A 15,553-nucleotide genomic window follows, 5' to 3' on the forward strand; every position below is an offset into this window, starting at 1 on the left:
CCTTCTCCTTTCTTACAGTCTGTGACTCCTAGAAAGGGGATGTTGAAGTGCTTCCCAGTAATAACCCTATCACCCTGCTGGTTTAAAGACATTAAAAAAAGTGCTAAAAGGATCCTATATTGTCTTTAAAAGTGCAACACATTGCCTCCTCAGTCATCCTCATGCGGTGTACTAATCAGTGATTCACAGACAGTGGTATAGGAAGAGGGAGGAAGAAAGGTTAAAGAAGGTATATTTCTATTTAAGCTTCCTGAAACATTATGTCTAGTGCTTCTAAAGAATTTCAGAAGCTTCTAAAGAGTGTTTCTGAAGAAATTCAGAGGCATATTGAAAGTCTTTTTGCTATTATTTATGGTAATTTTTATCTCTGGGGTGTGTTGCTTACAGACCCTCAGAGCTTCTGGGAAGGTATATATACTCTTCTTTATGCTGGTCATCTTTCTGGGCTCATTTTATCTAGTCAACTTGATTCTGGCTGTAGTAACCATGGCATACGAAGACCAGAACAAGGCTACCATTGCTGAAACAGAGGCAAAGGAAAGGAAATTTCGAGAAGCCATGGAATTATTACAAAAGGAACAGGAGGTATGTAAATTATTCCCTCGTAAGAATTAGTCTTAGTGCTCTGTTGTCAGTCTATTGTAGTGGAACAAATCTCTTGTTAACTTAAATAACTTAAAAGCTTCTGGAATAAAATCCTCCCGTGTTTGAAAACATTGTGCTAAATTCAATATGGGAAGGAAATTCAGCCACAGTGTGAATACAGTCCCAAGGATTCCCAATAAAAAGACAGAATTTTAATATTCTTTCAGCTTTTATTTGGGGGGGAAAAAAAAAATTGCCAGCATTATTTTTCAAACTGAGTATTTTTATTGTAGACAAATCCACCATATGGAGGAATAGGAGCTATAATGTGATCATTTTGCTCCTAGTAGGCCCAATACATGCGACCATGCAACATGCTGCAAATAGCAAATTTTTCAGTGCTCCATATGTTTGGGATATTCTCTCGTCTTTCTTTTAGTGTTATCACATATTGGAAGATTTTTAATGAGTTTTGTGAATGACAAATTACTGAGGAAATAATACAGAACACAGAAGTGTTTTCTCTCTGATTTTGTTCAAAGTACTCAGCAAAAATATTATCCATATTTTTGTCTTCATTTTAGTCATTGGCTATTAAAGGAATTGATCTCCTGTCAATTAGCTCGCTTGAAGCATCTTCTCTGTCTACCAAAGAAATAAAAGAAAGAAACAATAGGATAAAGAGAAAAAAGTCCTTGGGGATAGAAGATAATGAAGATGAACAGCAATTCTCCAAGTTGCAGTCCACAGACGGTCAACGAAAGTTGGTAATTTACTGTCTGAGCCTGACATCCTTACAGTTTTTCCAGTTTTAGTATTAAAATAGATTGCTTGAAAGCAGAAACCAAGTCCCATTACAAACTCCTAAGTCTTTAAAATAAACAACCTTTGGTGATAAGGAAGAATTATATTTTAAAATGATTTTGATAAGGAAATATTATAAATGAAGGATGGGAGGAAGTTTACAATAACAGCTACATTTTCTATGAGAAATAGAAAAAAAGAGAGTGACTATTAGAATTTAACTTTTGTGCCATCATTCTCAGTTCAAATATTATTTCTTAAAATATGAAGTTTATCACAAAACTAACTGCCATTGCTGACAGGATTTTATATATCTACCTTTTAAAATTTAAATATAATCCTTCCCAGTACATCTATATCAAATAAGAGTTTTTGGACTTGATAGGAAATTATATGAAACTCTAAACATTTATTGATCCCCCAAATTCTCTCTTTATTCCTTTTCCTGGCCTTTTAGTCTTTCCTTGGCCTGGTGTACAGTCCCAACACAATTCAGGCAAAACGCAGACTTAGCCACGGGAGTGTATTCAATTTCCAAATACCTGCTTTAGAAGTTGATTCCAGAACACACTGTGATGATGAGGAAACCTACAGTACTGGGGAACACGAAATCCAGTGTCGGTCACTTTCAGGCATGCAGATGGGAAGATGCTCCAGGGGGCAAAGTCAAACAAGCCACAGCTCTCATCCCACTACCCCAAACTGTGTGCAGAACAGCAAGTGGGCAAATGAGGATGACTGCCATGGCATGATTTCGGAGATGGGAGGAGGAAGTAGCAGGGTGCATAGCCTAGATCCGATGTCTTCTGAAAGAGTAATGCTTCCGCCAGAAACAGAAGACCCAGGAAAGGGGAATCTGGTAAGAAAAATATATTATTATTTTCAATATATTTCTACCATTATGGCTTCTCTATAAGTGGTAGGGCTTTTTTGTCTTAAGAGTTTCAGTATAATGGCAGAGACGTGAAACTATGGTACTCACATGAGGAGTTTATAGATTATCAGTAGAAAGTGGCTTTCAATACTCTGATGAGTTCCTGAAAACTAGATTGCAGCATTCCCATGATAAAAACTATTTTGCTGATATTCACAATTTGTACTAACAGAGTTTTGAAGGTTCCTAGTGCTGAAATTACAAGTCACTAAAGATTTTTTTTATCCCGTACTCTGTCCAGGAGGAGGGGCGCTGGGGGAGGTCACTTTGAGCTGTACCTGTAATTACTTTCTCCTTCATAGAACCTTTAGCATCAGGCAGAATTTTTCTTTGTAATTTCTTCAAGTGGGTAGAGATACTTTTCTACCAGTTTGTCCCTCATCTCCCCTTTTGCATTAGTTTGGAATATTTCTTAGAGCTATTTCTTCACATAGACTTGTTTGCAAGGTTTGTGCTTGCCATGTTGCTATTATGTGCTTGCAGGAGCCATTTACTGCAGCATTATTACCAAAGATCAGGGCCTTTGTTCTCAACACTTATTACATTTTGTAAAAAGGTACATTTATTTGGCTGCGTGTCACTGTTCCTGTTAACTTTCATAGTTACCCATCTTCACATTCTACTTCATTTTATTCCTGTGGTATCACCTTCATCATGTTTACTTCTTTAAGCAGCCAGCTGTAAATGATGAGAGCAGCATGATGCATTTGCCTCCTCGTCTGTCAGTGGAGTACTTTAATGAGGCACTTCAGAGACAAAGGGCAGCAAGTGCAGTCAGCATAATTACCAGTGTCTTGGAGGGTAAGTGATTCCTCATTATGCTTGTTTCAATCCTACGGTAATGTTAGCATGAAAGACCAAAATGTCAACACATTTCTTAAAGGTTAACAGACATTTGTAGATGTGTAGTTAGGAATTTCATTGTTAATTTGGCTCTTTTTTTTAAAAAAAAAAGAAAAAAGTATTATCACACAGTCTGTATGTACTGGAACATTCCTTTGCTTTTTGTAAGATCTTAGTTTGTAGGACAGACAGTGAATGGCACTGGGGTGAGAGTGGATGGAAGGAGTTTTCCTAAATGCAGGACTGGGATACTGTTTTCTCCATCTGACCCTGAAACCTGTGATGTGACACTGGCAGGGACATAAACCTGCAGTTGTATCTTTCCATGTGAGCTTGGGGTGGGGGGAAGGGAGCAGCATTACTCATGATTATTTTGGTGACAGTTTTTTCCACGTTACTGGAAAATTTCAGCCCAAGTTGTTCAGGATGAGGAAGTCCTGTTTTGTTTTGTCTCACCAGCTCTTGGACCACGAGTATGGGATTTAGTAGCACTGTTGTGACGAGACCCTTTTCTAAATTTTTTAAAGTTTTTCTTGGGAGAAGCAGAGTTGCAATGCATCCAGTAGACAGACTTGTTTTGCAGCATGATTTACCAAAGGTCTGGGTTCTGTTGCACTGGGATGGAACCGGGCTTGTAGCTCTAAATGACAATGAATTGATTTGAGAACAGACATCAGAATGGGGAGCAGAAAAGAACATTTCTGTGAGCTAAACACCAGTTCTGTATGATCTACACTGTATGCATAAAGAAGACATTTGATCTAGAAGAACAGAAGAGAAGAGCTGGACCTGGAGTGGGTTGAGTCAAGGTGATCACACTGGAATAAGCAATGTAGGGTGGAATCTGAGACTTGAGTCTGGAGGAGAGGAAATGAAAATGAAACAGTGGGAAGAAATGACAGATCCAACTAAGAAAAGGATATGAGTTGGATCCAGTACGTCTGATCTGTGAAAAGTTCGCAGGTCCCTGAAAAACAGATTACTAATAATTCTTACTGTGCTTGTATTTAGCTTTAAATAAGTTCCAGTTTGTCAACAAATTTGAATAGGACTTCAGCAGTCAAAAGCATTTTGGAGGACTCATTAATATTGAGGGTGAAGAAAGGCTATGAGGTTTATATTTGACCAAAAGAATGTAAATGACAAAGCCAATACATCTTCTATCCCATGTTTTACTGATAGAATATGAAGAGGTGTGGCAGCTTGCATCAGCTGGGAAATGCTAGGCACAACCTTTCCAGTAGAATTAGGCTAAGGCCAAAATTAAGGCACTGTAGTTTAGATTTGCCTTACCTACAACAAGAATTCCTTTGTTTACTGATGACTCTCTAGATTCCCTTGACAGACAAAGGAGACAAAAAGATGTTGCCGGTGATAAAGCCAGCTTTAGACTTCTAGATAAGGACAAGGTTAAAAGTACCATAGCTGCTATAGTAATCTACTACTCATTGATTTTGAGAAGCTGTGGTGTGGCCTCACACACATCTGTATTTAGTCATATGATTGCAGCAGAAGTCTGAATGAAAGACGAAAAAATCCTGATCCAAAGGCTTCTAGAGTAAGTTCACATGAATTTATTTGGAATCCATTTTTCTCTGAGTTTTATCTACATGTTTCATAGTTGATGTACAGAGTGCATGGGTAGTAGAAAGTGCAGGGAAGCTTTGGAACTCTGTGAGATGCCAGTTTTCCTTTATCTTCTCTGATCTTTTGAATATTTGAAGTTGTTATTTCACCATTTTGCTCAGTGAAAACTATTTAATTATAATGGGGTTTTCTTTTGCATTTAGAACTTGAAGAATCTCAGAGGAGATGCCCACCATGCCTGAATGATTTTGCTTTAAAGTATCTTATTTGGGACTGCTGTCCACTTTGGTTGAGAATCAAGAAAAAAGTATCTGCTTTCATAAAGGATCCTTTTATTGATCTCACCATCACTGTTTGTATTGTGATGAACACTTTGTTCATGGCATTGGAGCACAATAATATGTCGAATGATTTTAAATCAATGCTGAATGTAGGCAACCTGGTAAGCAAATTTTCACCTATGTAATGTTTTATACCAAGGATTGATTGATAGATGTTTTCTCTTGAGATATAAAGAGTAAATGTAAAAAAAGAAGATTGACAAACCCTCTGCTTATAAACTCCAAATTTCTAATATAGACAACTTCTAGATTTTATTGATACACTTCTAACACACTCCTTAGAAGGCAGGAAGAAATCCTTCCATTTCAATTGAAAGTGCATTAGAAGTTCATAAAAACAGGTTTTGCTATTTTGACCTATTTGTAGGAACATGATCTAAAGATAAGATAAATGCACTTTTAGGCTGATGCTACTGTTTCTTGGTTACAGGTTTTTACAGGAATCTTCACTGCAGAAATGATCTTAAAAATCATCGCTCTAGATCCCTATTATTATTTTCAGCAGCCCTGGAATATCTTTGACAGCATAATTGTCACATTGAGTTTAATTGAACTCAGTTTACCCAAACACAAAGGCAAGAAAGAAAGGAGAAAAGGAGGAACTCTGTCAGTTTTACGATCCTTCAGACTGGTAACGCCTCACACTTACTCAAGTAGTATAAAACTTTGTGTTGTGAATATAATAGAGAATACTTCTGTTGTCTGCAGTTGGGATGTGGGAAATTAGTATTTTTTTCCTCTTCTTGGCACTAGGAGTAAGAAACAAGTTCTTAAACTCCTTGTGATGCTAGAATCAGAGTTTAATGACAGAAGAATGTTTAATGACACAGAAGCACAAAATGTCAGGGTTTGGAAGGGACCTCTAGAGATCATCCAGTCCAACCCCCTGCTAAAGCAGGTTCCCCTTGATCAGAGGGTACAGGAACCTGTCCAGGTGGGTTTTGAAAATCTCCAGAGAAGGAGACTCCACAATCTCCCTGGGAAGCCTGTTCCAATGCTCCCTCACCCTTACAGCAGTTTTTTCTTCTGTTTAAGTGGAACAATTTTAAAAGTATGTTCAAAGATTAAAGTTAGCACAGGAATCTTTGGAAAGAAGTGGCAGAGTACAAATACAGAAAAAACAATACTTTAAAAGCAACATGAAATTGTGTTAATATATTAATATCATGTACCATGAACTGATTGAGGTTGCTTTACCTAAAGATAGACCAATTTTAATGGTAATACAGCAGCTGATCTTTGGTCTTTAGTGCTGCATTAAGTTAGACACCATAATGTACATCAAGTGTGTTGTATGGATGCCTGCCTGCATGGGCCAAACATTTACCAGGGACTCAGGTTAGGCTGCTCCCTCACAAGAAGGACAGTTTACATTGACAGTGTTATCAAGATTTAAAAAAAAAATGTTAAAGATCTATAAATACTTTAAAAAAGTGTTAGTCTCATGGTGCCATAAATATTACATTGATTTGAAAGGTTCAAAGTTGGATTATCTGTATCGGGCTAACACTACGTTTTATGTTTCTACACAGCTGAGAGTCTTCAAACTGGCAAAGTCCTGGCCAACTTTAAACACTCTAATTAAAATAATTGGTAACTCCCTGGGAGCACTGAGTAATCTGACTCTTGTCCTGGCAATCATCGTTTTCATTTTTGCTATAGTAGGAGTGCAGCTTTTTGGGAGAAGCTATGGGGAGAACAGCCATAAAATCGACAAAAATGGTCAGCCACGCTGGCACATGATGGACTTTTTCCACTCATTCCTTGTTGTTTTCCGAATCCTGTGTGGAGAATGGATTGAGACCATGTGGGACTGTATGGTGGTTGCTGAACAACCACTGTGCCTTCTTGTCTTTCTACTAGTCATGGTGATAGGAAATTTAGTGGTGAGTGTTCCAATATTTTCCTCTCTTCATCCAGTTTAGGGTAGAGTGTATTTAATTGCCATTTTGTCGACAAAAGGTAGTTTCCCTAAACACAGGTCAAAAAGTTACTCAGTTTAACTCCAGCCAGCACCTAAGCAACCACACAGCCACTAGCTTACTCCTCCTCACTCCCCAGCTGGATGAGGAGGAGAATCAAAAAACAAGACAAAACTTGTCAGTTGAGATAACAACAGTGTAATAACTAAAAGTAACAGCTAAGAGAAAATAATAATGATTGTAATGGAATATAACAAAAAGAGAAACAAAACCCAAGAAAAAGACCAGTGATGCCCAATGCCATTGCTCACCACCCACTGACCAATACCTAGGCAATCCCCCACTCCTGGTCAACTCCTCCTAGTTTCTGTACTACTAGGCATGATGTTCTATGGTATGAAATAGCCCTTTGGATAGCTTGAGTCAGCTGTCTTGGCCATGCTCCCTCACACCTTCTTGTGCCCCTCCTTGCTGGCAGAGCATAGGAAACTGAAAAGTCTTTCACTTAGGATAAGCACTACTTAGCAACAACTAAACCATCAGTGTGTTACCGACATTATTTTCATGCTAAAGTCAAAACACCGCCCTGTATCAGCTACTAAGGAGAAAATTAACTCAATCCTAGACAGAACCAGGATGGATTTGTACTCTACAAAAGCCTCTTTTGCTTTTCAGCTTTGAGCTTCTGTCTGTATCTGCTCATTTTATGTGCTTTGCACACAGTGTACCTTGACCTTTTCACGTGGCAGTGTGATGAGGAATAACTTTGCAGTAAATATAATACAGAAAACTATGTTTCTTCATATCTTGGGATTTGTATGTCAATAATCAGCAAGGCTTATGGCTTACCTGCTTGAATTACTGGATTTAAGTGCTTAAGTCCCTCATTAAACCCTTTTTTCCTTTTTTTTTTTTCCTTAAAGAGCTGTATTAAATTCTTTGTCATTAAATGGCAGAATCTACACTTTTATCACTGAAATCAATATTTTCTTTAAATGTCTTTAAGTACACCTGTGCTGGGTTGTAAGGGGCAGGCTGCCTTCTTAGTCCTATTCTGTCCTTTCTTAATGACCAAATCACAAAATCACGTTTTTTTTTAAAGTAGCTTTTCTTATGACATTCTCGTTATCATCAATGTACCAATTTTAATTTAAGACAAAACTGAAAAGCATTAAGTTTAGGCAGTACTTTACGGGAAATATCCGTTCTGTGGGTTTAAGGACCTACACTATAGTAATTGATTTCAGCGTCGAAATGCTGTGAGTGATATCCATGTTCCTTATTAACCGTCAAACAATTAAGTGCTTAGCCTATGTGCCATGTCTAGGTTTTCTTATTGTCACAGGAAACAGAGAGGTATCTGAAAGTGAGATTTATTCCAACAGAATTTAGTTTTTTTAGTTATCTGTCAGTAATTAAGACAGATGGGATTAATTGGTTTCTGAAGGGCTAATGTTCTCCATTGACTGTGGTTCCTGGATAATTCAGGCTGCTATTTGCCCAATTCTGACACGGTACAAAATTCAGATAGACAAATCTCATCTCAAACTGAAACATTAGCAAAAAAAAAAAAAAAAAAAAAAAAATTCTCCCATCCTCTTAAAAACAACTTGGAGCTTCTCTTGATTTTGCGAGTGTTGCAGATTTGATGGAATTGCTGTGCCTGAGTCTGATCTCACAGGATTTTGAAAGTAGGTCCACAGAGGCTTGATTTAGTTTTAGCTTGAAGAAGGAGAAGACATTATTAAACTGACAAGGCACGACCATAATCTTTGTTGCTATTATAATCTTTGAAAAGTTGTTTAGGACAAATTATGCATCTGGCATGCACAGATCTGTTTTGGCTACTACTTAAAACAGCTTTTTTTGGGGAAGAGGGTGATGAGAACACTAAACTTTCTGAGAGAGAAGTTTACTACATCAAGGACAATGTGATCAGTCACAGTTGTTTCATTGCTACCTTGTTTAGGTTTTCTCAGTAAGACTGATTTTTGAACGCTACTCTCCTGAGTATTAATTCTATTGTTATTTCAACAACTTTCAGCTTCTCAACCTTTTCATTGCACTGCTGCTGAATTCCTTCAGTACTGACTGTCTCCAGACAGCAGAGGATGATGGAGAGATGAACAACCTCCGTATTGCCTTTGCTCGGATTCACAAGGGATTTCACTTTGTGAAGAGCATTACGTGGGATACCTGTTGTGGAAAGCTCAGGCATATGAAGAAAGCACACAAAAAGAAAATCAAATTGACAGTGCAGGATCCACTTGGGCTTAAGTGTGAAGAAACAAAAAATCGTAAAGAGAATTACAATAATGAATGGGCTGAGAAAAATGGGGACATGTGCTCAGGTCTGGAAGATTTTATTACCAACCCCAATGTATTTGTTTGTGTTCCTATTGCTGAGGAAGAGAATACAAGTGAGAGTTTTGAAGATGATGATAAACTGAGCACATTTACAGACATAGAACATGGCAAACAGGTATGAATTTCTTTATTTGTGTTGGAACAGTAGAGTCCTTTATATATCAAGGGATGCACTAAATAGAAGACACCCTAGCAGAACAGGGTGCATATATTGATTTATTTCCAGAAAGTTACCATATTTTGAATTAGAACCAAAAGTAGAAATGTATAGAGCAAGTGTAAGTTATCACTTGGAGCCCTTAAAAATCAAGATTCTTTCATGGTCTTAAAAGAAAGACCATAAATTGTTTGGTTTGCTGCAGGAGTTTCTAGCTGACACATTGTGTTATACACAGATTGTCCATAGATTTTTGTAGGAATCCTTGATGAACTTTGATTTTTTTATGTAAAAAACTATATGAATAAAGTCAACTAGTTATTATTTATGTAACAGAGTAAAAAATGTATGTTCTACACAAAGAACATTATCATGGATTCATAATATGAATTTATGACTCTGGTCTGCTCTTTGCATTTGTCCTTGCTGAGTGCAGTACATGGTAACATTTAGGAGAAGTTAGAAAGATTAAGTGTGAGTGACTCTACTAAGGTCACGTTTCTTGTATGATGGAATATATTAACCTATTTCTTCGTGTTCTGTGAATTTTTCTGTTCTATTTTAATGATAGAAGATTGCCATTCAAGATTTCTGACCTTAAGTTTCTGTCTTAATTTCTATGCAAAAATTCTCACTTAACTTTTGACTAGTTCACTAAAATTGCTTAGTTGCTATATGCCTATTGGGAGAAATTTGCCTTCCTTTATCCTTAGGTAAAGCTAGAGACTCAAAATTATCTTATGACCCTTATTTGGAGAGTCCCACTTTAAATGAAATGTATACCTCATCTTTCTTTGCCTTCTAATTTGTCCACTCCCTGAAATGGGAAAAGAAACCCCCTCTAATCTGCAGATTATTTTCAGGATGAAAATCACTTGAGGCAAAGGGGAGAAAGAGGGAAAAATTCAGGCAGCTGGAGTAAAGGATCAGGATTTTCCTCTGAAGAATTCAGTGTGCTTTACTTAAGAAAGGACAGGAAAGTCGGATCATCATCACTAGAAGAAAAAGAGGTAACAATTTCTTGTGTATGTGTCCTGGTTTAGGCCCATCAAGGAACCAAAGGGCAGGGAGAGCTTAATTGCTGCTTAAGGTCCAGGACAAAACAGAGCAGGCTACTCGGCTTGGGGAAGAAAACAGAAAATAATTGAATGCAACATCAACTAAAACATACCCCCAAAACCCAAAACATAACCAAAATAAAACAACACAGAGTAATACAACGATGAAGAGTCCGACCAGCCCTTTAAGAACACCTTCTCCCCACTCCTCTCCTCTTCCCTGGCTCAGAGCCCTGATCCTCGTGTTTTCACCTCCTTCCCCAATGAACAGCCCAGGGGGGCAGGGAGTGAGGGTTTCAGTCAGTCTATTCCTGATAGCTTCTGCCCTTTGTCCCTCCGCAGGACAGGTGGACTCCGCATCCATCCTCCCTGCAAGTCCGTGGGGTAACTCACACACATGGCAGCCCTGCACGGGCTGCTCTGACGTGCATTTATCCCAAAGGCTGCAGCTCCTCTCTGCCTCTCGTGTGGGGCTGCTCTGTGGCACACAGGCTCTCCAACACGGCCTGCGCCATGGCCGTCTCCCCACACAGTCCCTCGCCCGTCCGGGCTCACTCACACAGAGCTGCTGGTGGCTCTCAGTCCTGCCGAGGCCCTGCATGGGTTGCAGGGGTACAGCTGCATTCTCGCTATGGCTTGCAGAGGGGTCTCTAGTCTAGTGGTCCTCCTTCCTTCCCCCTTCTCTGGCTGTAAGGTCTGCATGGTCGCCTCCATCTTGTATCAGTCTCACACCTCCTGCCAGCATTTCAAATTCCTGTCCCTAAATAGTGATGGCAGAGGCGCCAGATTGGGCCAGAGGTGGGTGTGAACCCAGGAGCTGGGGGAGAGTCCAAAAACTCTTTACCAGGTCTTTACTGCAACCCACTCCCCCTGTTACCAAGTAAAAGCTGCTCCTTGCTAAACCATGACAGTATGGCATTGTCTTCCCAGTACTGTTCAAGCACGGATATGTTTCTGTTTGAGTATTAGCTGGAGTGGACTTTAGTGGCAGCAGTAGCTCTGAGCTTGATGTAACCAATCTGTCTGATTCATGACAAAGCTGGAATTCTGTGAATGATGAAAGTCATGATGGCTTTCTAAGTATTGACTTTTAAGAAGGTATTCTTAAGATGTATGTGTATGAAAGAGAGTGTTTAGAAATGGAAAAACTGCTCTATACTTTGAGCCAAATAAATAATTTTTAAAATTCTCACTGCTACTTTACTTTTGTTGAGATCAGAATCCTCAAAAGGAAGACAGGAGGAGGAAAAAAAAGGCATTAAAAGAGAAGTATACTTCCAAGTGGGAAATTCTGCAAATCTGCCTAAGTGTCTCAGTTTCAAGAGATGTAATACTCTGTGAGTTTCTCACTGTGACATTAAAGATAGTGGTTACTAATGAAAACATTTTTAGAATAATTATGGGTAAAGAATAGAAAAAAGTAACAACAATATGCAAACATAAAAGAAAAAAAGCAGAAACTGCTGACTCGTCATACATAATATATGGTGGGTATAAAAAGGGATTGCAAAAGCTTTGCAACTGGAGAATATATGATATGATTCCAATTTCTACTTCAACTCAGCTGGTCACATTCCCATGTGACATGATTGAAGTGAACCTGGTTTAGCAGGGGATTGGACTGAATGATCTCTAGAGGCCCCAACTCCTACCATTCTATGATTCATAAATATAGTCATGAGTGTTCATTTCCTAATACCAGAGATATTTATCTGGTTGCCCTATTTAGTGCATCTTTCTATGAATTAATTATTTTAACTCAAGTAGTTTATCTCATCTTGAGGACTATATATGATTTAGTGGTGGGCTTGGCAGTGTGAGGTTCATGGTTGGACTTCATGATCTTAAAGTTCTTTTCCAACTGAAATGATTCTGAGATTCTATGTACTTATAAGTAATTTAAAATCTCTTCAATTTATGAGCTTATTAGGCAGTTATGACTGGTTTGTGTAGATAGATGTTGTAATTTTTTCCATTATTAATGCTACTTGAAATATTAGTACATAGACAAGTTTTAATTTTGAATTGTATTTTTTTTCATGGGTGAATGTATTAATTTTTGCTTGGTAGTTTGACAGTGTCAGCTCTTCTGAAGGCAGCACAGTGGATCTGACAAATCCTGAAGATCTTTTGAGGCAAATTCCAGAGCTTGCTGAAGACTTCAAGATTCCTGAAAAATGTTTTCCAGAAGGTAAGGCTCTCATAGTTTCGGTACTGGGAAGTAAGAAGAGACAAAACCCAACTTGTTTTCCTAATAATGCTGAGCCAATAGTTAATTTTAATTATCTGGAAATTGGATAAGTAGTTCAAATCCTTGTTCCTCTCTAGTCAACACAGAGACTGTAATACCTGAGAAATAAACTGCCTTCTCATTAAAGTGAACTTATTCCAACTGGGATCTGGGCAATGGCATAGACCCAGTCCAAAAAACCCAAATTCTTATTATGAATTGAACACTTTATTGGAGAGTATCGAAGTCATAGGTTTAACATGAGAAGTGTATGTGATCAGGTCTTGCCTGACAATGTCCACTGGAACAAGACGCTCAGCACTTTGGATTTATTAATATTTCGCAACAGGACAAATGTTATTCCCTGAAGAGCATTTAAAGAACAATCTCTGTAACAAAGGGGTGAAATGAGCACAGAAAAGTTGCTAGGATGAAGCTGAAATTCTATAGGGGGAATCTGTCCTTAAATCATCATGCAGCATCTAGCTTTACAAGATGATGCAAGGATGTGTCCAGCACTTTTCTCATTTTCTCCTACCCTATCCTGTGTAAGATGTGAATATATAGTTCTCGATTTTTTTCTCCCAAATAACCATCACTACTGAAGGCCAGAAGAGATCACTTCACTCTGCAAGAGTGTATCAGCTGCAAGAGAATAAACTATATCAAGTCAGTTTATAGGCTCATTTCTTCAAAGTATGTGTTTTTGAAATGAATTGTAACTGTAGTAAAATTCATTCTGGTGCTCCAACTTGCTCTTTGCTTATCCAGTCAGCCTGTCTGACCACCACTATTTCCACCCATATACCACTTTTATTTGATTCTGTGATTTTCTGTCTATTCAAGCTCACCTGTAACACAAAATGATCTGAAGGGACTTCATAGATCACAGAATCACAGAATGGTAGGGGTTGGAAATGACCTCTGGAGATCATCCAGTCCAGCTCCCTTGCTAAAGATCAGGTTGTACAGGAATGTGTCCAAGTGGGTTTTGAAAACCTCTAGAGAAGACTCCACATCCTCCCTGGGCAGCCTGTGCCAGGGCTTCCTCACCCTTACAGTAAAGAAATTTTTCTTTATATTTAAGCGGCATTTTTTGTATTCCAGCTTTTGTCCACTACTAATTATCCTGTCACTGGACACTACAGAAAAAATGTTACCTCATCCTCTTTACAAGCATTTTTTAAACATTTGTAAGTATTAATGAAGTCACACCGCAGTCTCTCTGCTGCAGCCTGTCCTCATAAAAAGGATGCTCCAGCCCCCCAGCATCTTGGTGGACCTGTGCTGGACTCTCTCTAGACATTCTTTGTCCCTCTTGAGCTGGAGAGCCCAGAACTGGACTCAAGACTCACCAGGGCAGAGTAGAGAAGAAGCAGAACCTCCCTTGACCTATTGGCCACACTCTTCTTGATGCATCCTAGGATGCCATTGGCCTTCTTGTCTATGAGTGCACATTGCTGGCTCATGTTCAATTTGTTATCAACCAGCACTCCCAGGTGTCTGTCTGCAGAGCTGCTCTCCAACAGGTCCATCTCCAGCCTGTACTGGTGCATGGGGTTGTTCCTCCCCTGGTGCAGGAGTCTGCACTTGCCCTTGTTGAATCTCATGAAATTTCTCTCCTCAAGCCAGTCAAGACCTTTCTGAGTGGCAGCACAGCCTTCTGGTGAATCAGCCACTTCTCCAGCCTTGCAGATATGGAGTCCAGTAGCAGATCCCACAGATCTCTCAGCTTACTTTCCTTCTGAAGTTTTTTCTCATCACCATCTTCCCATTTGAGCACTGCTTCCTGCATGCTTTTTCTGTTGAGAGAGCAGATAAGTTAAATCTGGCTGTGATTCTTCGTACCACCTCATTGTCCAGATCTGCAGAGCTGGCATTTTTCTTTCCTGTGCCCTCTTTGGGTCAATGATTATTCTAATACAATTTTAAGACTGAATCAATAACAGTGAAGCACATAAAAATTATTTTAAGCTAGTGAGGCATTGTACCTTGAATGCAAAATACTCTCTGTGTAGTAATAATATGTAAAGTTTTACTATTATGTTGTACGTCATAAATCCTGAGAAAGATCCACCATACCTACATCACAGTTTGCTTTCTCCAGAAAAAAAGAACACAGAAATATAGCATTAATAATACAGATGTCAGATTTCTGAGCTGCAGGACTCTTTTCAAAACTGCTTTATCGATGGCTGATGGAACAAAAGAAGTAAAGATCTGAATTTTTCTTTTTCTACTACAGAGTAGAAATGTGAAATATTCAGGTTAGTGCTCCGTAGGCTGGAGTGTGCCTGTTGTGCACAAACCATTAGAGAACTCAACAGAAGGTGCACCAAATCTGTACCTAACACAGATTTCTGTGAACAAAATAAAACTCCCTGTTTTGTGCAAGTGTCATTCCCTACCTCATCTCACATCCCAGATCCACATTACTGGGAAAATTTGGATTAATTATTTAAAGACAATTAGATTTTTTTTTTTTTACATCTGTGTTACATATGTGTTATGTATATAATACTATACATTTTGTGTTTAAGGTAGCATATATATATATATCTATATGACATATACATATATCATTTTTTCCATGCTTGGAAATCACAGAAGCATTTCGACTGACCTTTTTTTTGTCCATAATGAAAACATGAATTAACATAGAGAACACAGCAAGGAAAATGTTAGTCAAAGCAAGTTAATTCTTGACAAAAATTAATAAGCAAAC

At 38.5% G+C, this 15,553-nt stretch overlaps 1 protein-coding gene across 1 annotated transcript in view; it reads left to right on the top strand.

Annotated features, from left to right (window-relative positions):
- LOC104558107 (sodium channel protein type 5 subunit alpha-like) overlaps positions 1 to 15,553 on the top strand; it is a 38,236-nt gene that overhangs the window by 10,909 nt on the left and 11,774 nt on the right. Inside the window, exons 9-18 of the mRNA XM_061996365.1 lie at positions 388 to 585; positions 1,170 to 1,352; positions 1,847 to 2,248; positions 2,995 to 3,124; positions 4,957 to 5,195; positions 5,525 to 5,725; positions 6,627 to 6,980; positions 9,061 to 9,498; positions 10,404 to 10,550; positions 12,669 to 12,789. Of these exons, the coding sequence (XP_061852349.1) occupies positions 388 to 585; positions 1,170 to 1,352; positions 1,847 to 2,248; positions 2,995 to 3,124; positions 4,957 to 5,195; positions 5,525 to 5,725; positions 6,627 to 6,980; positions 9,061 to 9,498; positions 10,404 to 10,550; positions 12,669 to 12,789 (2,413 nt within the window). The remainder of the gene's footprint in view (positions 1 to 387; positions 586 to 1,169; positions 1,353 to 1,846; positions 2,249 to 2,994; positions 3,125 to 4,956; positions 5,196 to 5,524; positions 5,726 to 6,626; positions 6,981 to 9,060; positions 9,499 to 10,403; positions 10,551 to 12,668; positions 12,790 to 15,553) is intronic.

The sequence above is a fragment of the Colius striatus genome, chromosome 5 (genome assembly GCF_028858725.1).
Source record: "Colius striatus isolate bColStr4 chromosome 5, bColStr4.1.hap1, whole genome shotgun sequence".
Taxonomy (NCBI): Eukaryota; Metazoa; Chordata; class Aves; order Coliiformes; family Coliidae; genus Colius; species Colius striatus.